Raw genomic sequence first — 24,632 nt, 5'->3', positions numbered from 1 at the left:
CTCCGTGTTTATGCAGACTATTTTGACACATCCCATCTTCTCGTATATACTTTCATTTTAGGTTTTAAAAAGGGGGCAGGCAGAGATAAGGAGCTGAGATTTATAGCAGCCTTCAGCCTTGGGGAAGATATTCCCTGTGTATCTAATTATGAGTTAGGAGCCCAGCAACTGCTAACACCTAGACCCGGCGCTGCTACACAGGATCCTGGCTATAATTTAGCGGCTGTCGGATAATGACACAGCCCTGTTGATCTGTCGGCAGCTCCAAATGAGGAGAGCAGAGCCTGAGTCTCAGATCAACAGCAAGGTCCCAAGGCTGAAGTCCTGCGGGTCAGGAGGACCCTGTTTAATGAGCTCCCCGTGTGCCTGGCGGCTCCCAGGTGCTCCCGTGGTCCTCCCGTGTTGCACGGCTCCTCTTCCATCATTACCTGCCTCGGATGGATGCTGGGGGCCTTGCTAGGCAAAACCCTGGTGATGCTCCGCTCATTTGGAGCAGAAAATCCACCTGAGGGAATCAGCCTGATGACAGCTTCTCAGGGCTGAATTCGGGTGCTGGTGGGTGGGCTCCCTCTGTCCTCATAGTGTTGGGGTGCTGGGTGTTGTTTGGGCTGGGTGGTGCTTCGAGGATGTTTGTGCACAGCTTCTGTTTGGGGAAGGCTGGGGAGAAGCCGTGCTGCATCGTCCCCGAAGCTCCAGCTTGGTGCAGCAGGGTGCCAGAAACCAAGCCGCTGGTGCAAAGCCTTAATTCTTCGTCATTCTTCGATTTCAAGCAGGGCTCAAGATTTTATTCCCTACACGGGGGTTTGTAGGTTGTGGTGTTAAAACCAGTTGGTGCTGCTGTGCACAAAGGGAAGCCCGTGTTCCAAGCCAAGCCTCGTTGCATCAGGTGTGCACAGGTGAAAGGAGAAAAGTGCTTCCCTTGCCCATTTTGGGGCAAAACCCTCTGATTCTTTCAGCTTGAAGCAAGCAGCAGGGCATGGCAGCAGCTTCCAGCCTGGCATTTCTTGCAGACCTCATGGGGTTTTGGGGAACTGGGTATGTGCCCTTGACCCAAGGGGGAAACAGGAGGCAGCAAGACCTTCATGCCTTGAAGAAGCAGGAGCAGAGGTTTCCTCCTCTTACCCCACCTCAGAGGGACAAAACCCACTTTGAACCCTTCCCTCCCTCCATTTCAAGGGGCTTTTAACACAGCAAATGCAGATAAGGTGTCCAGCTGCAAACTTTGCTCTCTGCCTGATCCATCCCAGAGCAAGGTGAGAGGGTTTCCTGATGAGCTGAAGCAGCGGGCACATCAACAGCTGCTCCTGGAGCTGTGTCCTTCATGCTGAGACCTTCTCGGGCACAAGCAGAAGGGTTTCCTGCAACTCCAGGCACCTAGCAGGCTGGGGATGCTCACCAAGGGGCTTTTTAAGAAGATCTAAAAGCAGGTAGCAAACACACGGGATTTTTAAAGCGTCTTCCGAAGGCGAGCATCCTTAAGAGCGGCGTTAAGGGAAACGTACGTGTATTTAGTCATTCATCCCAAACTTTGTACGTGCTTTTGTTCAACTTTGATAGGGGGAAAAAACTGCGAAAGGCCGTTTTCTTGGCGCGGTTGCTGTTTGCAGAGTTCGCTTTGCGTGTTTGCAAGCAGATCGTACTCTTAATCTGAAACTTGTTCCAGAAAAGACAACTGTCTTGGGGGAAGGGAGCCTGGGCTGAGCTCAGGATTTAGCGGGCTGAAGTTTCTCTTTTCAAAGCACAGTGGAAACCTCAAATCTCCCCGCAGCTTTGTGCATTGCATCGGCCCAGGTGGAGAAAGCAGAGGCTGCCCGATATTGCTTGAGGTTACAGACAGTGGTAGCTGAGCTGGGATTAGATTTTGGGGCTGCTTCCCAGGCAAATGGTTCATTAAATCTCCTCCTTTCTGGGAGATTTGGTTGGGGGAGGGAGAGGAAATTTCCATCTAGTGCAGAAGCAGGATTTGGGTTGGGCTGATGGGAACGATGTCACAAAATGCGATTCGAGGAATGGACCAATTTCCAGCAAGTATCAGCTGGAAGCCATGTTAAGTATCACAATGAAGCTAAGATATTTACTCATTCCTTTATAAATAAAAAGGCATCAGCCCCTCTGCACACGAGGCGATGCTCCCTCGCTTTCCTGCTGATTTAACTCTTATTTAGCAAAAACGCTTAATCTGCCCTAACAAAGCGCAGCGTAAGTAGCAGCAGAACAAATATCAAGGCTTTAACAAGGAGTGTCAATATTGACACTGTTCCGTGTTGAGGGATATTGGTAGGTTGTTTTTATTATAGTAAGCAACTTGTCAGAGGAAAACTCAGATGGAGCTTTGCAAGTGCCGATAAAACCTGCAGGTGCTATTGAAATTGAGCTCTTGTTCGTGTGTGCTTTGAATATAATTTCCAGTTCCTGAAGTCAGCTTTATGACTTGCTCATACCCCTCCTTCCTTCCAGTCTCTCCCACGATGCAGATGAAACATTCTTCCCAAAAAAGAGTTATCGAGGAATCGAACACCTCTTCAAAATGCAGAGAGATCTTTCCAGTCTGATGGGTTTGCTCCATACCACAAAAATTTTACCCATTGCTGAGGCCAGGTGTGTCGGTACTGGGAGCAGGCTGGGCACATCACCCCCAGCCCATATAGGAACCGTGGTCATACTTCTTGTGGTCACTCTTCTTGTGGTCACATTTCTTGTAGTCACACTTCTTGTGGTCATGCTTCTGCCCTGTACAGGGTCATCTTTTCTCAAGTGACAAGGGAAGGATGCAAGGAAGTGATCCCAAATCGCACCAGGGGAGGTTTAGATTGGACATTAGGAAGAATTTCTTGATGGAAAGGGTGCTTAGGCACTGGAACAAGCTGCCCAGGGAGGTGGTGCAGTCCCCATCCCTGAAGGTGTTAAGAGATATGGAAGTGGCACTAAGGGACGTGGTTTGGTGTCAGGACTCAGTAGGTCAGGACAATGGTTGGACCTGATGAGCTCGAAGATCTTTTCCAAGCTGCAGGATGCTGTGCAATCCTTACCTGCTGCCTGTGGCCAGCAGAAGGCTGCATCGACAGCTTGATTGCCATCAAGGCAAGGAGCTGGTGCCCATGCCTGGCTGGGTGTTTCCTCTGCCAGCTGTAAGCCACTCGCTGCTCCATGTCTCCTGAAAGTCAAATTGAATCACCTTTAGAGACCTTTCCGAAGTGGCTGCTTTGCCTCGTAGAGCAAGAATCAGAGATGAGGTTGCATTTAGATCATCCAGACGTGGCCCTGACCGCCTTAAACCCAACATTAAAAGTTGCACACACAGCCTTGGGAGAAGGCAGAGTCGTAAAAACACTGCAAAATTTTCCTGCCAGAAGCGTAGTTCTGCGGTTTGCAAAGCTCTGGCTATTCTGGGAGCACAGCACTTTCATTTCACCATCCTGCGGGACCCATTCATGTTTTTTTACCCAATTGTCAACACAGTTTATTGGGATACCAACATTTTTTTGTGATTGCGATCCATCAGTGTAACAGCCAGGTCTGACCTTGCCTTGGATGGGTGATCCCAAGGGCAGATGGCTGCAGGACATCTCAGGATTCGCAAAGCCACGCGCTTCGTGGTGCTATTTCTGGCTATCTGCTTACATCTCCTGTGTTTGGTTTCCTTCTTTCCACTCGTTTTAAACAAATCATCAAAATGCTGTGGTGCAGAGTATTTCCAAATAAAGAGAGGATTTCTAAGGTTTAAGACAAATTATGTCACATGCGGATATCACCATGTCCTTGCTTAACTCCTTTTTTAAACTGGTGTATCTATAATTGTGTTTCTGCTCTGCAGTCTGATGGCTGTGGAGGAATTGCTTTACTTTAGGGACTGCAGAAACTCCTTGGTCCTTTGATAAAAGGTTGAGTAAAAACACAGGGAGAGTCCTTGGTTTGTGGTGGCCAGAGGTCCATGTAGGGTGACCAAAGTTGTTCGGGGAATGGAGTTGCTTTTGCTGAGCGTCTTGCTTTGGTGGAAAGGCGACGTAATAAAAAAATGGCATTTAGCGTGAGGAGGCTGAGTGAAATAAGCCTGAACTGGGATCTAAGTGAGGACTTGGTACTGGTCTGTCCCTCCTCTGCAGGATGAATATTCTCCATTCCCAATTACGTCCTACCCGCATAATAAACCCTTTATTTTTAGGTGGTGTTTCCTGAAATAGCTGTGGAGAGGGAGGCTGTAACTACCTTGTGTGCCAGCCCAGCACGTGGCAAGCAGCACCCTGGGAGGATCTCTTTCCTAACCAGGCCTTCTGTGGTTAAAAAACACGGTGTGGATTGCCGTGCCACCTCCCCATGCTAGGGACCTGTGCTTGAGGCACTGGCCAGAGGGGGCCTTGGGGTCTGTGTGGGGCTCTTGACTTCACCACAGGCTCCTGGTGTGAGCTGAGGCCAACCTGATCCCTGCTCTCCACCTCAGATTGGCAAAGGAGAACACGCTGTGCTGAAGTTCATGTCTATGGCACGTGTAGTTCAATACCAACGCGTGCGTCACCCAAAGCAAGGCCCCGTGGAGATGCGCCTCCCGAGATCTGTGAATGATTTTGCTTGAACGTGCTTGGGCTTTGACTTTTGCTGCAGGACCAGGCCACGGGGAGGCAGAGACGAGGGAATGCATTTACTACAACGCCAACTGGGAGCTGGAGAAGACCAACCAGAGCGGCGTGGAGCGCTGCGAGGGGGAGAAGGACAAGCGGCTCCACTGCTACGCCTCCTGGAGAAACAACTCGGGATCCATCGAGCTGGTGAAGAAAGGCTGCTGGTTAGACGACTTCAACTGTTACGACAGGTAATAGCCTAACTGGTTTCCCTGAAGGCAGGTTTAATTGTTGCTCTAAGTGCAAAAGCTTGTGATTTTTGCATCGAGGAAAAGAAAGCAGGTCCAAGTCAATTGGCCCATTCATCCCCAGTAATTACCTCTGTTGCTAATGCAGCTCTCAAAATTGTCACTTTAGTTTCTAAATAGAGGCTGCAAAATGCACTTTAAGTTTTTTTGTTGTGTGGTGTTTTTTTTTTTCTTTCTTCTTTCCCTTAGCAAAGCTTTGATAATTCTGGCATGCTTTGAAAAACGTGTCCTGTACCATCAAACGAAGAGCAATATGTTCTTCCAAGAGCATTTGGCGATACAAAGGAAAACTTGGAATCATTTGGATCTCTCTAGAAAAAAAAAAAAACAAAAAAAAAACACAGATATCTGGGGGTGTTTAGAGGTTGAGATATTCTGGCATTTGTGATGTTGCAAAAAGTTTTGCTGTTCTTCGGCTGAGCGAAGAGATAGGCTGGGAGAAAGAGTGGGACAGCAAAAGTAACGCTCATGTTTGCGTGTTGCCGCAAGTAACGAGCTGAAAAGCAGAGCAGCTTTGTAGTATGAAGGCTCCAGCCTCATTAAATAGCTGGGAGAATAAGCTAGTCTTTTCTCATTTCCCTTAATGCAATTCTACAGAGGGGAAAATAACTCCAGCTGAAGAAAACGGCCCTCTGAAGTTTCCCGGTTCAAAAGGACAATGCTCAGTAGTTCAGAGCTCAGGCAGCGTTTCTGTTAAAAGCGAGAACAAAACAACAAACACCAACCAAACAAAGCCCAGCTCTATCAATAAGGAGGATCAGAATACAAAATTCAATGATTTCCCTCAGTGTCACACCCGCATAAGCTGCTGTCACCTTCGTTGCAATCACAGCATCGTTTTTCTAGCTTCCAGTCCTAAAGGTTTTAGGACACCAGGTCCTAAGCTGTCGGCTTTAGCTGGGACCAGCTCTGTCCGATGGCTGGAAGTTTTCCTTAGTCATTGCACGTTGTCCCTGGTCTTGTGCCTATTGTCTTGGCATGTCCCAGCTGTGAGTTAGTTCCTCATCTTCCTTCTCTTACTAGCTCTAGGCTTTCTTTCCTACCACACCTATTCCCTTGCCGGTTGCAGGGTTGGGCTCTGTGTAAAATTAACTTTTTATTTTTAACTGATAAATCAATCCTTCTTGGCCCATTAGTTTTTTTAATGCCAATCCTCCTGAGAACAGAAGGTCACTCTAGCTGGGTATTTCCAAGCAGAAGTGTTTACTGTAAACAGATTTCTCCTTTCAGTGCCTGCTTTCGTTTGCAGTGACACTTGTATTGTCACTGAGAGCCTCCGTGCAGGGATGTAGTGCTTCTTAATCTTTGTCATAATGTGTTGCTCCGTTACAACGGTAAAAAGTTTCCAGGGCTCCTCACAAGCCTTTTCTCAGCCCTGGGGTTGAGCATCCATTATCCTGCAGCCCGATTCTTCAAAGTCGCAGTTCAGGGCAGAGCTAAAAGATGTTCTGAGAATTAGCAAACAAGTGCAAGTGTTGAAAGCAGCATTTGAAATAAAGGTTAGCTTTAATTAAATAAGGGCTGTTTAAATCGAGTCTTTTTTTTTTTCTTTTTCCCTTGAGTGCCCTCTTCAGTCTTTCATGCAGGTAGCGTCGCATCCCACAATGGCAAAAACAGCTTAAAAGATGATTTTTGCAATCAGCAGTGCTGTGTTGATACCCTTCCTGTCTTCATCTGTGGCACCTTTGTGCTGGATGCTGAGCTGCTGGGTGCTGAGCTCCTTGGGCGATGCACCTGGAGCTCCCTGCAGTGTCCCCTGCATGCAGTACACAGCCCTGCTGGGTCCTCCTGCAACATCTCTGGGCTTAACACATTGGCAGCACTTAGTGTTACAAGGCAGGCATGTAACTGTGTCACGAGAAGGTGACGAATGCAGGAGAGCAGCAGTCAGGATGCTGAGGATGAGGGCTCCTTCCTCTGCTCTTTATAATAAGGAAACCAGAACGCGGCACATGTGCATTGAAGGCTGTAGGGGAAAGGGACTGGTTAAAAATCAACCGGGTGCTATTTGTTTATTTACACAGCCCCACCGGAGAGGTCGTGCTCACATTCCCTTGAAGAGCACGTGAACTGCCTCGAAACGTGCTCTCGCTGCCGTAGAAAAATGTGTCATTCTCTCCCACTGTATCATTTCTAATATTTGCTAAGTATAACATGTCAGATGTACCTGGATGGCTGCCCTGAGCGCGCACCAACTGAAAGACGGGGATAATGAACTGCAGATGTGGAGCAGGCTGTTTTCACTCATTAGCTTGATTTCTTAACCAACAGATTTAGCAAAGGATGTGTTTGCTATTGAAGACTCCAATACCGATGCTTTTAAATCCAAATGGCTTGTTATCTGATTTCAAGGAAAAGCATCTGGAAGCATTGCTTAACTTGTTGAAATATCTGTGTCCATTTGAATAACTCAAATAGCTGCTTTCTGCTTTGAAGTTGAAAAAGAAAAAGCCCCCCGAACCAACCAAGTGCTTCCCAGCTGAGGCCTGGCATGAGGCATTTCAGCTAAAACTGCCTTGTTTTTTTTTTCCCCGAAAGGAATAAAGTCCTCACAACTACCCTGCGTGGCGATTTAAGAGAGCCCTTTCCATCCTCCTCGTGGCATTATGTCAGTGATACCACAGAAAGGGAGGCTTGGCATGGGTTCATAAATGAGTAATAATGTCAAACGCATATGATTGTTTTGCTACTTCCTCCGAGTGGTTGAAGGAAGGAAGTTATGCATATAATTTAGCCGGTCTTCAGGAAATAGTTTGATACAGCTCTCTGCAGAGAGCGGCTCTGCGAGCGGAATAACTAAAAGCAGAGGGCAACGCCGCGAAAAGTGGCAGGGAAGGGAAGTGGGTATTTAAGAGACAGAAAGAAAGGACTGCTGGAGCCCTGCAGAAATCATCTCTTCTGCATCGATCTGTGGGAGAGGGAGGAGGGGGGGAAGTGGAGTTGCTCTGGCACGTGGAAGCCCCCTAACGCCTCGTGAAATGGGGAGGGAAACCTCAGCGCCGAGGAGGCTGCCTTGATAAAGGGGAAATTAGAAACGTGAGGGCTGCAACCTGAATTCCTTAAAGGCTTTCGTGCAGGTATAGGATTTTTTCTTAAAGGGGAAGGAGATGGCACTTGAAGATAAAACTTAAAAAAAAAACAACGCAACAACAAACCTCCAGCCTCCCTCCTGCCTTCAGCAATCAGAGGCACTGCAGGTGTCTTGCAGCGTGTACAGTTAGGGATGCTAACGCCAGTGAGAGCAGGCTTAGCTCAGCCCTCTTCATATGAGCTTTATGGCACAAGCTTTAATTGCACGCTCAAAACACCTCTCACCCCTAGCAGCATAGGTACAGGCTGCAGGAGAGGCACGACTCAGGATGCGAGGCACCTCTCTGTTGTTTTTCTGCTTCTCATTCACTTAGCGGAGCCTGCTGTTATTTATTATTCGCCATCTAATGTCTTCAGTACATATGGAAGCATTTGTTTCCTTTATGGCCTTTTCAAGGGTCTTTGCTATCCACCGGGGTATGTGAGTGCTGAGTTTCCTGTAAGCAGAGCCTGCCAGGCTGTGCCAGCAGGACAAGGCACATGGAGAAGACGATTTTGGGGATGTCTGTGTTTGTTCCTGAAGACGCAAGTTGGCTGACGTTGTTTTTCTCTTCCCTTTGCTGCTGTGTGTGTCCCTCCCTGACGCAGGCAGGAGTGTGTAGCCACAGAAGAAAATCCTCAAGTCTTTTTCTGCTGCTGCGAGGGCAACTATTGCAACGAGAAGTTCACCCACTTGCCTGAAGTAACCGGCCCAGAAGGTGAGTGACTGCTGTGGATGGGGAATTGCGGGGTTTCTTTGCCTTGACCCAGTTTATGATGACTTTGGGTTGCTGGATGCTGAGCACAAAAATGCATCTGACAGGACGCAAATTGTCATTTGCTTACAAAATCCCCAAATCCTTCTCCTAAGATTCTTTAAGAACAGTTTCTTAATGTAATGTAATTCTGGATAAAGTGTGTTGTACCAACACCTCGTCCATCACTAGTGAGGATTGGGTTTTCTTGGTGGTGGACGTTCACAGTGGGCTCTTACAAGCCCTCAGGGAAAAGGTCAGTGTAACTTACACAAGGGGGATCAAGACTCAATCTCTTAAAGGCATTTTGACACCTACTTCTTTAATTTTCATTTCACAAGGCTCCAAAAACCTCGGGCATCCAGAGTTTTTGCTTTTTATTGGCTGAAACGCAGCATTGTGTTGGTCTGAGCATTAAAAGGGAATGGGTGTGAGGTTTTGGATGTACTTCAAGGAAAAAAAAAGTCATAGTCAGTCCTGCTTTAGAGGCTAATAGAAAAGTGTTGGTTCCTTTTGCTGTAGGCTCACATTCAAGTATCATTCAATAAAAAATTATTAAAGCAGGTGTATCTTTTCCGTAAGATGATTCCTTTTGCTATCAACTACCTGCATTTACTGAGATGTTCCCAGAGACCATTATCAGATTTTCCTGGGCTTTCCTGTTAGGTTTTTAATTGTTTACATGGTTTTTATTATCTCCTGTTATTAATGTACCCGTAGCAACCTAGTAGCAAATACTCTTTCTCTCACAGTTTTTTTGTTTAATTTGGCAGGTCTTGCTATTTTTTCCTTCCCTGTCTCCAACATAGCAACATGGCTCCATTTAGTATTCCCATTGTTTGTGTCTCAACTGCACTGATGTAATTTGGAACAAGAACTACTGTGGGAATAGTGCATTTGATTGTGGCTCCTGCAGCATTTTACTGAAAACTGACGTCTTGTCAATCACTGCAAAAGGCAAAGCAGCTCCACGAGGGGTCTCGTACTCTGCTTGCTTCATATCTTCAGAAGGGTTAAGAGGAGGAAATTTTCAGCCTTTAGATATCTCAGTAAGAACGCCCATGTTAAATAAAGGTCAGGGGGAAGCTCAGTCTGTGAAGTGTGATTTGGACCATTGGACTGTTAGTAATGGCAATATGGAAAAGAGTAAATGGTGGAGCCTTGTGCAAGGATGTGATGAGACATGCCACTAAGATTTGTTGGCTTTGGAGCAGAAGGAAGGGCAGTGTTGGGTTATGTCTGGACAGGTAGCTCACAGTGTGGGTACGCTTCTAAAAGGTCTTTCCCCATGTTCTCCCTGCTCTTTCCTCACAGTCATATACGAGCCACCGCCACCAACACCCTCTCTGCTCAACATCCTGGTGTACTCTCTGCTCCCCATTGCTGTCCTGTCAATGGCCATCCTCTTGGCCTTCTGGATGTATCGGCACCGCAAGCCCCCCTACGGGCATGTCGACATCAATGAGGTGAGGAGGAATTTCTGGCTTCTCCAAGTCATTTCCCTCTGTTTGTACATTATGGTAGGCACAGAGACTGCTCAGTATATCTACAATACCGACTGGTTTGGGTTAGAAGGGACCTCAAATCCCATCCAGTTCCAACACATCCCACCAGCCCAGGCTGCCCTCAGCCCCATCCAGCCTGGCCTTGGGCACTGCCAGGGATGGGGCACCCACAGCTCCTCTGGGCATCCCGTTCTAGTGCCTCACCACCCTTATCGTGAACAATTTCTTCATTTTTCTTCAAATTTAACACTGTTCAGGTGGCCTAACTTTTCTTCTCCATCTTTTTGAAGTCAATGCTACAGTCGGCCCCGTGACAGCATTCGTACCCCCTGTGAGGTTGGTGGGTTTAGACCAGGTTATCACCATTTCCAAAATTCCTAAGGGATGGAGTTACACAACCCTGCTTGGTGGCTACCCTTCCTCCCAAACCGTCAAACCCATTGCCTAATTTCAGCCAACTTTGCAGAGGAGTGGAGATTGTAGAGATTAGAAAGTCCCTATCAGTTTTATGGGGTGAGAGGAGATGTTTTTTCCCTGTTGAAGCTCAGTTTTTATGAGCCATCAGAGAATGCATGCAGGAGGTCATCCTCACAGCCCAAAGCCATCGAGAACTGGTCTTTGCTGGCTCTGCTGTGCCCTGAGCCTTCTGGTTTCTTCTGAAGGGGCCAGCAGCTTTCTCTGCCGTCTTCCTCTGCCCTGTACAGACCATGCTGGGAGCCTTTCAAGGCTGAAAGTAGATAGGACAGAGCTCCATTGCCACATGTTGGGGCTGCATTGTTCTCCCGGCAGATACTATCTTTATAATGCTGACAGACCTGTTTACTGCCCACTGCTAGGGCTATGGGAAGCACTCCTAATTAAGTGCAAAGCAGTTGGAGGTTGTCGGTGTATTTTGCCGTTGGGTCACAAAGATGAAAAAGTTCCTACTTTTGGCAGGAGGTAGCCTTGAGGTCATCAGTGTTTTACAGCCCGAAATAGCCGTTGCTTTGAAAACACTGGAGAATTCAGGTTTTGCCAGAGGATGACAGGCAGTGGTTTGACACACCGAGTGACACTTGAAGGCACAGGTTGTTATATATGTTCTGTACAAATACCCTGCAAAGCAAAATAGGGAATTTAGTGCTGCTCTTGCTGTGAAGAGCACATCTCAATAATTTGGATGAAATAACAGGCCCCTTCTTCACACCTCTTTCCCCACACACAGTGTCTCCATTCCTCCCCCTTTGCTCTACAGTCCCACTTCAACTTGCGACAGTGTTTTTCTCTTGTGCAGGACCCCGGCCCACCACCTCCTTCTCCCCTGGTTGGCCTAAAGCCTCTGCAGCTCTTGGAGATCAAGGCGAGGGGACGCTTCGGCTGCGTGTGGAAGGCTCAGCTGATGAACGACTACGTGGCTGTGAAAATCTTCCCTATTCAGGTGAGAAGGGCATCACCTTCAGGGCTCGCTCGTAGGGCTGCCTGCCAGTGCTGAGATGCTCCGAATGCCTGTGGAGGTGTTTTTGAGACCATTACAAAGATGTATTTGGACTCTTCTGCTGGGAGAAAGAGTTCAAGGACCCTCCATCCCCTATACTTTTCTCTGTGTTACCTCATTACCGAATGCTTCCTGCAGTAGTTGTTGCTGCAAGAAGGGCAAACAAGCACATTTTAAAATCCACGGGATCACTGCAAATGGCCGTGTTGTTAAAAGCCGGTCTGCAATGCCCGAAGTGCACAAAGGACCAAATCCCTGTCTTTGTGTGTCCTGCCCCGGCACACAAATCCTAAACCCAGACCCCAACCTAGCAGTTTTCAGCTTGCAGAGGCACAGCCCTGGTGCTGTGCAAGCTCACGGCGTTGCAGCGTGTCTCTCAGCTCACGTCTTCCACTCCAGGAAACCTTTGAATGCTCCTGACTTGACTGTCTAGGAATGGTAAATGGAAAGAGTAGAGCAATCAAAAGTCAAATGAGAGAAGAATGACTAAAACGCCTTTGTGCTCCTCCGCTACCTCCTTATTCGTTAATTTTTTCTCCCTGTATTTGTTGTCATAGCATTGCTAAAGGAGATTTGCACATCTTCTGTCCATGCCAGCTGTGACCTACTAGTAAATATTCAATAGAGCCTAGATTAGATTTTGCAGTCGTAACAATTACGGCTACAATGCAGATCTGGGTGCTGCATGCACAGGCTTTATTTCTGCCTTCTTTCTTTGGAAATCTCAAGAAATCTTATTTCTCAGCGAGGCTGGGCAGGGGGGTGGAATCCGAACCCAAACATGCGCTTTAGGAATAGCTGAGGATAATTTTGGAGAAGCGAGACTGAGAACAGCAACTTCCATTCTTCCTCCGGCACCTACCCTCTAGGAAAACAGCCTCATTTTGAAGGGATGCATCACATCAAAATGCTGGAGAATGGTATTAAGAGGAACATGAGCGGCTCTGACTGAGCTGAAGGGGTTGTTTGCTTTAAAGGGAAGAGTGATCTTTGATGGTGCATTTCTCCCTGCTTTAGGATAAGCAATCTTGGCAGAGCGAGAGGGAGATTTTCAATACTCCTGGCATGAAGCATGAAAACCTTTTGCAATTTATCGCAGCAGAGAAAAGAGGGACAAACCTAGAGACAGAGCTCTGGCTGATCACAGCTTTCCACGACAAGGTAACGTATCGCTGCACATACATTTGGGGAAGGCAGAGGGCTGGCTGGGCATGAAGCAGCAGCGTTTGGTGTCTAATATTCTCCCAGAAGCTCCCCCATGGTCCAGTTAGTCTGCCACTGGTGCTAGTGGAGGGCTGCTCCTGCTCCCCTTATTCAGAGGCCCTTCTTTTGGCTTTCAAGGCTCTCCTGCACAAACACACAATGAAGAAAGGTGGGAGCTGGGGAGAGAGAGGTGGTACAAAAGGCCACGGCTCCTGTGTGCAGTGGTTGCTGTCTCATAGCACACGTAGATCCCAACCCAGCCCTTGCAGATAGGCTTTGTGTTTGCTTTTGAAACTCAGGGCATACCTCCTCTTTCACGGATTGCTTTAGTTATCAAACGTGACTAACACTTAAAATAAAACAAACATGCACAAATCGGGGTTGAGCCAGCAGCGTTATCCCTCTGTTTAATTCAAGGCCTAGTGAGTCAATCATTTCCACCACCAGCTGATACCATGCAACATCTTCTTGCATGCAAGGTTCTCCCTTTTCCTAAGCTGTTCGACTTGCTCTGTTTTGAGACCATTTTGTGCCTTCCAAGCCTTCCCTGGCAGATGAGTAGACTTGGGACTTATTTGGGAGATCAGACACTTTCTGTGCTGTCAAGGGCTGAGAACTCATAAATGCTTTGGGGTTTTACTTCTCCTTCATTTTCACTTTTGCTGGTGATATTTTTTACCTCTTAAATGAAGGTTTATGTTTCTCAAGCACTGATGAAAACCAGTTTTCTAAACTGATGAGTTTAGAAGCAGGGGCTGTGGTTAAGAACATGCGATGTCCTGTTTTACAGGGGTCTCTTACGGATTACCTGAAGGGCAACATCATCAGCTGGAATGAGCTCTGCCATGTAGCAGAAACCATGGCCCGTGGCTTGTCCTACCTACATGAAGATGTCCCTTGGTGCAAGGGTGAAGGGCACAAACCTGCTATAGCACACAGGTATGGCCTCTTTTGTGAACACTTTTCAAGTTTCCTGTTCAGCTATTCACAATCTGTTTGAAATGATGCTGTCAACCAGAGGAGGAGATTGTGCTTTTGGAAAGCGAATGCCTTTTAGCCCCAAAAATTCTATGCTAAGACAAGAATTTTTTCACCCACATCAGAAATGGCAAAGAGCAGGTAATCAGCATCTTGTCTGTGAAGCAGTATGTGTGCTTGGTGGTGGTTTATGGCAAATGTCTGAAGGGCAGGCGCTTCCCTCTGCCCTCAGCTCTTCTCTTGATGTGTGTAGGGAAGGGGAGCTTGGTTGCTGGAGAACCTCTATTGAAAGAGTCTGTGCTTGATGAGTTACATTATAATCCATGTATTTGTGTGGCCATCTGAAGATTTGGACCGTGTTCTTCCCTACGTGTGTTAGACTGATAACTCCACTGTATGTCTTCCCACAGAGCTTTCGAACATTGTGTTCTGATGAGAAAATGTAGAAATGTAGAAAATAGCTGCTATTTATTTTTCACGGTAGTTTTATGGTGCCCAAATCTCGCCAGGGTGCTTATGAGAGACAGCAGAGGAAGGGCACTGTGACCCCAAGACCTCCTGGCTCATATGTGGGTACAACAGGAATCCCAAATGAAGAGGGTGAAACCATCCTTGTTGCAGCGATGCTTGTCTTAGCCCTCGCCCATCCCTGCAGTCCCACGTCCTTTGCCCTGGTTTAAAACCTCGTAGATTCACAGAATGGTTTGGGTTGGAAGGGACCTTAAAGATCATCCATTTCCAACCCCATCACTACTGAGTCGTTCGCCAGCAGCAGGGCAGGAGGGGGAGCTTTCCCCAAGGGATTTGTGTGGGTTGTGTGGCTGTGGGCAGTAATCCACAGCCGTGCTCCCCCACTGCCCTTCATCGAGGAGATTCTTAAGCCCCATGCCCAGCTGCAGTAATCTGCGTCCAACCTAATGGGGCCGTCTTCCTACACGGCAAGATGATCTCTGTTTTTAAAAGGATGTCCCAGCCCCCGTGGGGCCCCCCCAAACCTTCAAGTTGGTGGGAGCTGGGGGCTGGTGAAAGAGCCTGCAGCTGCCTTTGTGCCGCTCCTGGGGCTGACCCTGTGGCCCTGACATTTGTCCCCGTGAAAATAAAGGCTGCGGTGTATGCATGAAAATTCCTGAGGGTGGGGAGCAGGGAAAAGCTACAGAAAGGCTTTAAAGCAACAGATCGTGCTCATTAGTGTCCCCATCCGTTTAATAAATGATAAAAGATGGAGAGCGTGCCACTGGGGTGAACTGAATACGTTCCTACAGAAGCGGGGTTTCAGGACACAGTGGATTTTCCTTGGATTACCCCATTCTTTTCTTTTGTGCTGCAAACAAACAAACAACGCTGAATGCTTTTTAAAGCTGGGGAGTCACTGAACGGGTTAACACAATGCCTGCGAAGATGCTGGAAGGCCAGGTGGGACTCCCTGAGTCGCTGCTCTGCAGACTTTGAGCAAACTCCTAGGACAGTGGCCCCGGCACAGCGGGATGGAGGTTATGGGATCGCTCGTCGGTGCTAAAGTGCCCCCACGTGGAAGCAGAAAATAAAATCTCTGGTGTCTAAATCAGGTTAACGCACCGACCACTTGTTGTCCACTCGCTCCCTTGTTCCCTGATTTCAAGGATGAGACTGAAAAGGGAATTTTCTCCTTCTCAGGCCGCTTTTTTACTAGCGACTATTTTAGGGTCCCTACTAATGGTGTTGGTGGGAATTCTCTTGGGCGTGGGTTGAATCAAGCCTTTCTCCCAGTCCTGGGTGTGTTTGCATTGAGTTCACTCTTGCCAGCTCAGGGTGCCCGTGGAAGGAAGGAAAGCATAGAAAAATGGGGAAGAGCATCGCATAATTCCTGTGCGGTCCCAGCTGAGCCACAGCTTTGTGAAAATCTCATGCACAATCTGTACCATCCTGGAGGGTGTAATCCACTAACACTGACCGAGCAAAGTCATTTATCTGTGTCGTTGGGTGATGGCTGCTTTCTAAGCCTTTGGGGAAACTGCTACAGCCTGGAGGCAGCCGGTCTCTAAGATGGCAGGTAGCAGGTTAGGGGTGTTTTTAGGTGCAACAGAGATGTGCAAATGTTTCTCAGGCTCTACAAGACTGCCCTGTGTCTTTGGATATCCCGCGGCCACAGCAGGCAGATTTCTGCTGTGTTCCTCTCTCAGGCTTCACAGCTGGAAGGGGAATAACCCACTTCCCCCACACTAATCCCCGAGCCAGCAATGCCCATCGTGCTGCGGATAGCTTGCTGTGTTGCTGCAATCTGGACAAACCTTCTGATGTTTTGAGCTAAGAATCAGGGCTGGGTGACACAGGATGGGTTTTGCACGTGATGCTTTCTCCACGGCCACAGGCAGCAGCTCTTTTCTCTGGTCCAGCAGTTTCTCTCTTCCCAAGGAATTTTGACAGGTCGCTCTAGCGCGGAACAATTGTATCTGCCCTCATTAATTATTTTGTGCAGGCCTGCAATGTCCTGCAATCAGCAGGGTCACCGAGTGAATTGATGATAGGGAAATTATAATGCTGAGCATACAGGACAATTGCCATCTGCTGTCTAAGGTCTGTAATTTAATTATATTGCCAAACATTCCCTTTCAGATGAAAATGCGGGGAGCCCGGGGAACGAGGCTGGGCTGGTTTAGTCATCTCGGTGCCATCCAGCCCCCCCCTCCCCAGCTCCTGCAGACTCACCTGAGCTGCCCCGAAGCAGCAGTGCTGCAGCACGGGGCTGACCCAAATGTCCCCTTGAAGTCATCTTCAAGCACAGCGCCAGCCTCTCCGCCGCAAAGGCTGACACCCACTGCTCAGCTGCGTGGGCAGCTCGTCTCCGTGGGGGCTCACCCCCTCCCCTGCTTTATTTCCAACCCAGGGGAAGCCAGTCCTGCAATTAAAGCAGAATTGTAATAGAAGACTGTGGCTGATGCCCAAGGAAGGCTTGGTCCTGGGTTTCCCTGTTTTAATGACACGTGGGAATAGCTCAAAGCTGCAGCAGGGAGGTTCGGATTAGACATTAGGAAAAACTTCACTGGGAGGGTAGTTAGACACTGCAACAGGCTTCCTAGCAAGGTGGTTGATGCCCCGTGCCCATCAGTGTTTAGGAGAAATTTGGATAATACTCATGCTGATGTTTTAGCTTTGGATTAGCCCCAAAGTAGTCTGACAGTTGGACTTGGTGATCTTGGTAGGTCTCTTCCTACTGGAACTGTTCTGTTCTGTTCTGTTCTGTTCTATTCTATTCTATTCTATTCTATTCTATTCTATTCTATTCTATTCTATTCTATTCTATTCTATTCTATTCTATTAATTCTATCCTAAATGGGATGAATATGTAGCCCTTTTTTTTCTTCCTTTGATACCTCTTGGAGGGGAAGGGAGGGATACGGAGTTATCCAGTGGTGTAAAGGCCTACAAAGGCTGTGGGTGGGAAACTCATTGTCTGGATTTCATTTTGCTGGTAATTTCCTCAGGACTTCTGCAGCTTGCCTGTCCTGAAGCTGTGCTTTCTCTCCCTCCTTTTCCCCGTTGCTCTCCCTGTGCCCTGCTTCCCCTCTGGGCAGGAAGAGGAGGTGGCACCGCCACGTGTTCAGGCGGCGCATCAAGGTCTGATCACACTCCCCCGGTACCCAGGGCTTGAGGATGCTCAGGGTTATGTGCCCGAAACATGCTGTAAATCACCCTCCTGCCGAGCGTGAGCTCCTGCAGAGAGCAGTGCTGGAGACCTTCACACCCTGTGAGGACAGCGCTCAGTGAAACTGTTTGCCAGCACCCCCGTGACACCGCTGCTGTGCCACCCTCGGTCACCCCTGCTTCCAGCAGGTGATGGCAGTCAACAAAAGCACCCAAAAAAATGCGTGGTTGGGGTCAGGGTGGCAGCAGTGGCCTCAGCACCTTCCCCGGGCTAGGTCAGGTCCCAGCCCAGCAGCACAGGGCTGCCTGGTGGCATCTCACGGACACCAGCAGCTGAATTTGCCAGCTGGGGAAGGAAGAAAGGAGCCGATCCACCCAGGGCTGCTAAACTTAGAGGTTACAAAGTGGTGTGTTGTGCTGTGATTCAGACCCATGCCGTAATAAAGCCTCCTAAACTCGCTTCTTGGCTCTCTCTAGGGACTTCAAGAGTAAAAACGTCTTGCTGAAGAACGACTTGACGGCGGTGCTGGCCGATTTTGGTCTAGCTGTACGGTTTGAACCTGGAAAACCTCCAGGGGACACTCATGGACAGGTAATCTTTATCTTTAAAAATAACATCGTAAAAAGTCAGCTTCTCGTGCGTAGAGGCGGTTTGTGCAGATGCGGGCTGGAGGCCGGGAGATTACGGGAATGTTTTCTTCTTCCTTGCGTAATTCATACGGGGGAAAGCACCTTTTTTTTCCCCTTAGCATGACCTTGCAAAGCAAGACCTAAGGAAACAGGAGCAGCATGCAATCCTGAGCCCAGACGCAGCTCTCAGCCCCTGGCCCTTTGTGATGGCAACCCAACCCTACATGGTGGTGCAAATGTGACATCTCCCCTGTCCCCCCATGCACCTTTTCCTTGCAGTGCCACTTCTGAGCATTTAATTTCCTCCAAGACAGGAACTTTCCAAACAATTAGATGTGCAGTCTGGCCTGGCCCTGGTGGCAAGCGACTTCTCCCTTCAAACACGGGACGTGATGTCTCTTTATTGCCTCAGTATTAAACATTAACACTCCTAAAACTATTCAGTTATTTTTAAGAATTCAGCCAGGCTCGCTGCCAGGGTGACCTTTCGCAATGGTGAACTTTGCGTGCTGGCTTTGCACTGTGTGAACAATTTCCTGCGTTTTGATCAATTTGGGATTTTCCACCTGTGAGCTGCAGCAAGTGGCCCCTCACTGTCTCTGGGCAGGGGTGCAGCAAGGGCAGCCGTTCCTCCGGGCACCTCCTGGGTTTTAGGAATGAATGTCTCCAATGCCATCTCCTTTCTTACCCTTACCTCACGTTAGCTCCTCACAGCTTTCCTCATTTTTGCTACCTTTCTTTGGATTTTTCCAGCATTTCCCATGCTTTCTTACATCTCTGTTTCCCTCTCTGCCCAATTCCTCAGGTAACAGCAAGATCAGATGAGAAACCCCTAAAGAAAAACATTAAAAGCGTTTCAGCTCCCATATTAAAAAGGTGCTTTTCACCTTGCTGTGCTGTCCTCTCTCCTACATCACGGGCTATGATTCTGCCCTATATATAGCCATAAATATCTGAGAAGTTTTGCAATATGCAAATTTTTTGGAAATTTTTGCAAGTTTTCCTTTTTCTACCATTTCAGGATACATTGATTTTACCCTTTTTCTTTTCTCTTTTTTTTTTTTTTCTTTTTTTCTTTTTCCTTTTCCCTTTTTTCTTTTTTCTTTTTCTTTTTTCTTTTCTCTTTTCCCTTTTTTCTTTTTTTTTTTCTCTTTTCCTTTATCTTTTTTCTTTTTTTCTTTTTTCTTTTTTTCTTTTTACATGTATATTTTTAGAGAAAGAGGATTCAATTTTCACCGACTGCAATAACCAAGTCTGGCTTGACCTCGGGGTGTTGTGTGTGTGTCTCCAAAGGCAGCATTTTCTCCTCCAGCATGTGCTGCTGGAGCAAGATGCAGTGGGATGCAGAGAATTTCATCCCTACTCGCTGTGCCTCGCTGCATCTGAGTTAGACCTATATTGTATGCTAAATGTATACAACACACGTAGCCATGCTCTTTGGCTTTTTCCTTCAGGTAGCTTATCTAGGCTCAAGTGAACTTACTGAGAATCGGTGTCAGAAGAAACAGCTCCCTTTTGGTTGTCTTCCGAGCGAGGTGCAAATTTAGCAGAAGTAGCCTTAAGGCTAATGAAAGCAGCTGTCATTCATCTCTGACCAACGGAGGCTGACGGACCCAACTGGATTTTAACTCGAGCTGTTTCTTTCTCTGTAGGTGGGAACGAGGAGGTATATGGCTCCCGAAGTGTTAGAGGGAGCAATCAACTTCCAACGAGACGCCTTCCTGAGAATAGACATGTATGCAATGGGACTGGTATTGTGGGAGTTAGTCTCCAGATGTAGAGCAGTTGATGGTAAGAATAAAGATCTGCCCCAGGAACAGCTCTGTTTCAGCATGGTTTGCTGGCCCAGAGAATGGGCCTGGCTTTGTTAAAGATAAATAATAAAGAAAATCAACGGCATATTCTTATTAGGCTGCTAACCTGTTTTTCATCTGCTTCATTTATAATGTAAACTGTCATTTTCTGTGGATAACAATCTTTGTAGTGTTCAAGTCTCAAAGTGCTTTTAATACCATCAAAGTTCACCATGTCCGCTTTCACAAGGGGTTTGATCCTAAAATGATGCTGCAAAATGGGTCATCTTTTCTGTCCAAGTAGCCCATCTGCTCTTGGTTACATCCTTGCTATTTGCAGGACCTTGCCTCTGGTCAGGGAAGCTATCATTTTGTTGTACTAGCTCCAAGGCTGCCTGCTCCAACTTCTACTTGTGCAGATATGGGTGCTCTGGGCTGAATATCAAGTTTGTGAATTAATAGTACCTCACCTGGGCTTCAGACATTGATGTTAATATTGTAGGAGCAAAGGAGAGCTTGATTATAATTAGGACATGAGCCTAGGAGTGTGGTTCTTCAAAAAGTTCCTGCCTAACCTGATAAAATGCCAGAGGAGCAGGGAAGTAAGAGCATAGCGGGGTGAAGCAGTTGTACCCAGGATCACTCTGCAGGTCTCTGTTAGATGCAGCAATGAGACTTCTCATTTGAGGCCCCTCAGATATCTATCTGGATTTTTGCTTTTTATTTTTGTGATCCCCTTTCAACTTTGCTTAGGAAGTAGCTGGCCAGGATACTCCAAGTGTCATACACAGCACCTTTATATCAGAGGGAAGACTTTGGGCTGAGGGAGAGTTACGCCGAACCCCATCTGCCATTTTAGGTCAGAAGCAATATTGTACAGAACCTTATTTAACAGATCTGTTCCATCATTATGGTCAGCATTGTTGACTTCATTGACAGACAGGCCTTGTCTTGCTCATTGAAGCTGAAAGGCAGTGAGTGTAATTTCAGAAACAGGGCATTGACTCAATTCCAGGTGGTGAGCATGGTTGTGTTATCAGTAGCTTCGGCTTGGAGATCACCAGTGCAGCTCTTTATAGTCTTGATTCCTCTTTGAAGAAGAGGAATGGAAGGTCATGAGCATTATCATGCCATCTGTTGGAACAAGCACTTCAGTTTGTTTTACTGACTGGCATTGTGTCAACAAGAATAATGATAAGCTGTTTTAGTGACTGTTTATTTTCAGAGTACCTAAACATCATTTCCTTGGTGTCGCAGTTCATGACCAGCTAAAGTGGTCAGTTCTTTTATTTTATTCTGGAAAGACCCTCTTGAATTACTCCCACTATTGCAAGAGGTCGCTTTTCGCTACTGAGAAATCATATGTAATGCCACTGAGCACCCTGAGAAAGCCCATTAGTTAAGCTGGGCTGCATTTTTCTAAGAGGGTATCTCCACATTGCCAAAGGCCAAATGACGTTTCAGTGATCAGGAGTTATTGCTGCAGTCCAGGGTCTGCACTGGCACTCAGAACAGTTTTCTCATTCTTGTGGCCCAGAGCAGTTCACAGCTGTAACAGATATAACAAAAGCATTCAGAAATCATTTTGTAGTTAGGAGCTGGTACTTGGGACAAGTGCATCTGGCTCTACTCTATCAGGGCTGACTTAAATCTATGAACATGCCAGATCACAAAGGAAGAGATTACAAGCACTGTAAATGTTTGACCTTGCTAGTCAGTGCCTAAAGTGAAATTATGCTCATGCCAAAACCTTTCTTTAGGTTATTTTGCTGCAGTGGGTTGAGGTTGCTCTGGAGCCACAGCTTACACACGAGGAAGATGTGGCTCTGTGGAGGCTGTGGCTCTACAGAGGCTGTTTCTGTACTAATCTGGTCCTTTGCTTGCACTTCAGGTCCGGTGGATGAATACATGCTGCCTTTCGAAGAAGAAATAGGTCAGCACCCATCCCTTGAGGACCTGCAAGAAGTGGTGGTTCACAAGAAGATGCGCCCCGTGTTCAAGGATCATTGGCTGAAACACCCCGTACGTCCCTCCTGGTTAATGGGGGAAGTTATTTCTTGCGTGAGGGGCACGAGGGATGTGGTTATGCATCACGTGTTAGCTTCAAAGGGAAAAATAGCAGGGAAATCTTCTAGTGATCTGGCAGGATTGAGGTGCCTTGAGGCACAAACTAAACTGCAGGTGACCTTTGTGTCTTCACCACTCCCAGGTGCTGTCCTAGCATAGTGGCCTCCTGCAGAGAGAGTCTGAGCCAGGGAATGAGGGCTTGCACGGCACCTTCACGTTCCCCTTTCTGTTTGTCCCTTTTTGTATTTGGAGGGTAAACTGGCTGATTAAAATCAGACAGAGCAAGTGAACGGGGAACGTGGCGTGGCGTGCTGTGCGTTTATTTAGTAGGACTCGTTTAATATGATTAAAGAATGGAAAATAAAGTCCCTTTGATTATTGAAGAGAGAATGATCCGTACCATCGGAGACATGTTCCTCACAAGCCAGATAGCATACAAGACTTGAGCAATTTTTTGAGGGAAAATTAATTAGACATGAAGGCAAACAGACAATGAGGTAAAATGCAGCATGGGTTTCCCAGAGGTAGATAATTTCAAATGAGTGTTTTTAATAAAAGAGCTGATTTTTCAGACTGGGAAAGTGAGCAGATCATGAAACCTCCCAGGGCTTCAGTAAGAAGCTAAATGCCTCTGTTTTGACCAAACTGCTGCTGTTTGGGCTAGATTCAGGTGTAGTAACTCATTGCCTAGACGTCAGGGAGAGCTGCTGGGTGTAGATAGAGTTGACTGTTCCAGTTTCTGGATGAGTGGGATTCAAATATGAGCAGTGCTCTTCCAGCAGTGTTGGATTCAGGTATTTTTTGGATATCTATAGAAGTGATTGCAAACAAAACAACTGCTTCATTAGTAACTGATACAGAACTGCCAGCTCCGGTGGTGTTATCATAGGAATCGTAATACTGGATGGCTCATTTTTTAAAGCTTTAACTGCTAAATCTCATGATGCACTTTGTTATTAAAAAAGAAAAAGAAAAAAAGGACTTTTGGGTCTATGAGAAACGCTAGATATGACCAAACCGTACAGCCTTAGAAGCCAGAAGCTTAAAAAGCGAAAAGAATCGAGTGAAGTAAATTTTAAAGTTAATCTCCTGCTGATTTGCATACCACGGAGAAATGATGCTTAGCTCTTCTTCCGTTCTCCGCAGGGCTTGGCGCAGCTCTGCGTGACCATCGAAGAGTGCTGGGACCACGACGCGGAGGCTCGGCTCTCGGCGGGCTGTGTCGAGGAGCGCATCGCTCAGATCCGCAAATCCGTAAACGGCACTACCTCGGACTGCCTCGTCTCCATCGTGACATCTGTCACCAACGTGGACTTGCCGCCCAAAGAGTCTAGTATCTAAGTCCTGGTTCACATTTGTCTTTCCAGACTCAGTGGATTTGAAAAAAAAAAAAAAAAAAAAAAAGAAAAGAAAAGAAAAAAAAAGTTTTAAAGAAAAACACACACAAAAAAACAAAAACGCAAAAATCCAACAAACACGTGAATGCAGCTGCTATTTTATCTTGACTTTTTATTATTATTGTTATTATTATTATTATTATTTTTTTGGATTGGATCAATTTTACCAGCACATTGCTCTACTGTATTAAAAAAATGGACATTTCAGCAAGCATTCAGGTGCCGACTAATGAATGCAGAAAAGGTGCAGGTACCTCAGAACCTCAACAAACTCACTTCAGTTCGTTTTTTTTTTTTTTTATTCAGTTTTCTGGGTTTCTCTTTATCAGTCTGTCTTCTGAGCGGAGCATCTGTGACATAAAGGAAAACCACCTACCATCTTAGAAAATGCAATGCTGCAAACTTTGGAGGAAACTTAAGACTGTTATATAAGATTACACCTTCCTCAAAAGGATTTTTTCCCCATTTTGTTTTGAGTTTTGGGTTCCGTTCCGTTTTTAGGGTTCTTTTTGGAAGTGAGCTTCAAAAAAAAACAGCAGATGTGTCTTTTACGGATCTAACGGGTGTCATTGTAACATGGAAAAAAAGTAACCGGGCAGAGAATGTTAATTCTTGGTGGTAGAATTGAAGGGGGGAGCGTAGAATAGGGGTGGGGAGAGTGACGTTGGACTTGGCAGCATTTGGGGAAACATCATTTGCTATGGAGCTACTTCTCAGGTAACCATTAGAGGAGAGGAAGGACATTTCTGGGCAGAGTATTAACGGCTGCAGCGTATGGAGAAAGCTGCGTTAAAGAGCCAGTGGCTGTAAGCAAGGTGCTCCTTCATCCTTCCTCCAGCTTCTGGGGCTTGGGTGGTAAAAGGAAAAAAAAAAAAAAAAAAAGCAGAACTATAATTACCTTTTATTTTTCAACTCCAGATAGTAACGGGAAGGATGCTTTTAAGCAGCATAATTGGAAGAGGTGGGAAAGTGCATTCTCAGAAGCACTTTGGTAAAATACTGGAAGATAGGAAAAAAATTTGCATCTCTCATGAAGCGTGAGTCATTTCAGGCAACTTGGCCTTGGGGTTGATTATCTGCCAGCCCAAGCCACCGGTGCAGATGGTGGAAAGAGGAAAAGCGTGAAAACCGGCTCTGTAAATTTCTTGTTTTCTTTTTAATTTGGGGTTGCAGGGAGGTGGAAATTACCTGAACCAGTGGCAGATGGCTCCTGTAGCATCCCAGAAGCCTAGGAACTGTACAGTTGCAGACTGCCGAGGCAGCTGAGCAGCAGCAG

At 46.9% G+C, this 24,632-nt stretch overlaps 1 protein-coding gene across 1 annotated transcript in view; it reads left to right on the top strand.

The window, feature by feature from the left end:
• ACVR2B (activin A receptor type 2B) overlaps window positions 1-23,518 on the top strand; it is a gene marked incomplete at its 5' end in the record, with an annotated part of 89,601 nt that extends 66,083 nt beyond the window's left edge. Inside the window, 10 exons of the mRNA XM_084282324.1 lie at window positions 4,600-4,807; window positions 8,543-8,652; window positions 10,003-10,154; window positions 11,467-11,610; window positions 12,685-12,828; window positions 13,661-13,809; window positions 17,947-18,061; window positions 19,752-19,890; window positions 21,784-21,914; window positions 23,106-23,518. Of these exons, the coding sequence (XP_084138450.1) occupies window positions 4,600-4,807; window positions 8,543-8,652; window positions 10,003-10,154; window positions 11,467-11,610; window positions 12,685-12,828; window positions 13,661-13,809; window positions 17,947-18,061; window positions 19,752-19,890; window positions 21,784-21,914; window positions 23,106-23,300 (1,487 nt within the window). The 3' untranslated portion in view covers window positions 23,301-23,518. The remainder of the gene's footprint in view (window positions 1-4,599; window positions 4,808-8,542; window positions 8,653-10,002; window positions 10,155-11,466; window positions 11,611-12,684; window positions 12,829-13,660; window positions 13,810-17,946; window positions 18,062-19,751; window positions 19,891-21,783; window positions 21,915-23,105) is intronic.
• Window positions 23,519-24,632: the final 1,114 nt, after the last annotated feature.

The sequence above is a fragment of the Netta rufina genome, assembly GCF_964035555.1.
Source record: "Netta rufina genome assembly, chromosome: 2".
NCBI lineage: Eukaryota > Metazoa > Chordata > Aves > Anseriformes > Anatidae > Netta > Netta rufina.
The sequence above is the reverse complement of the archived record's forward strand: the minus strand, read 5'-3'. Positions and strand labels throughout refer to the sequence as shown.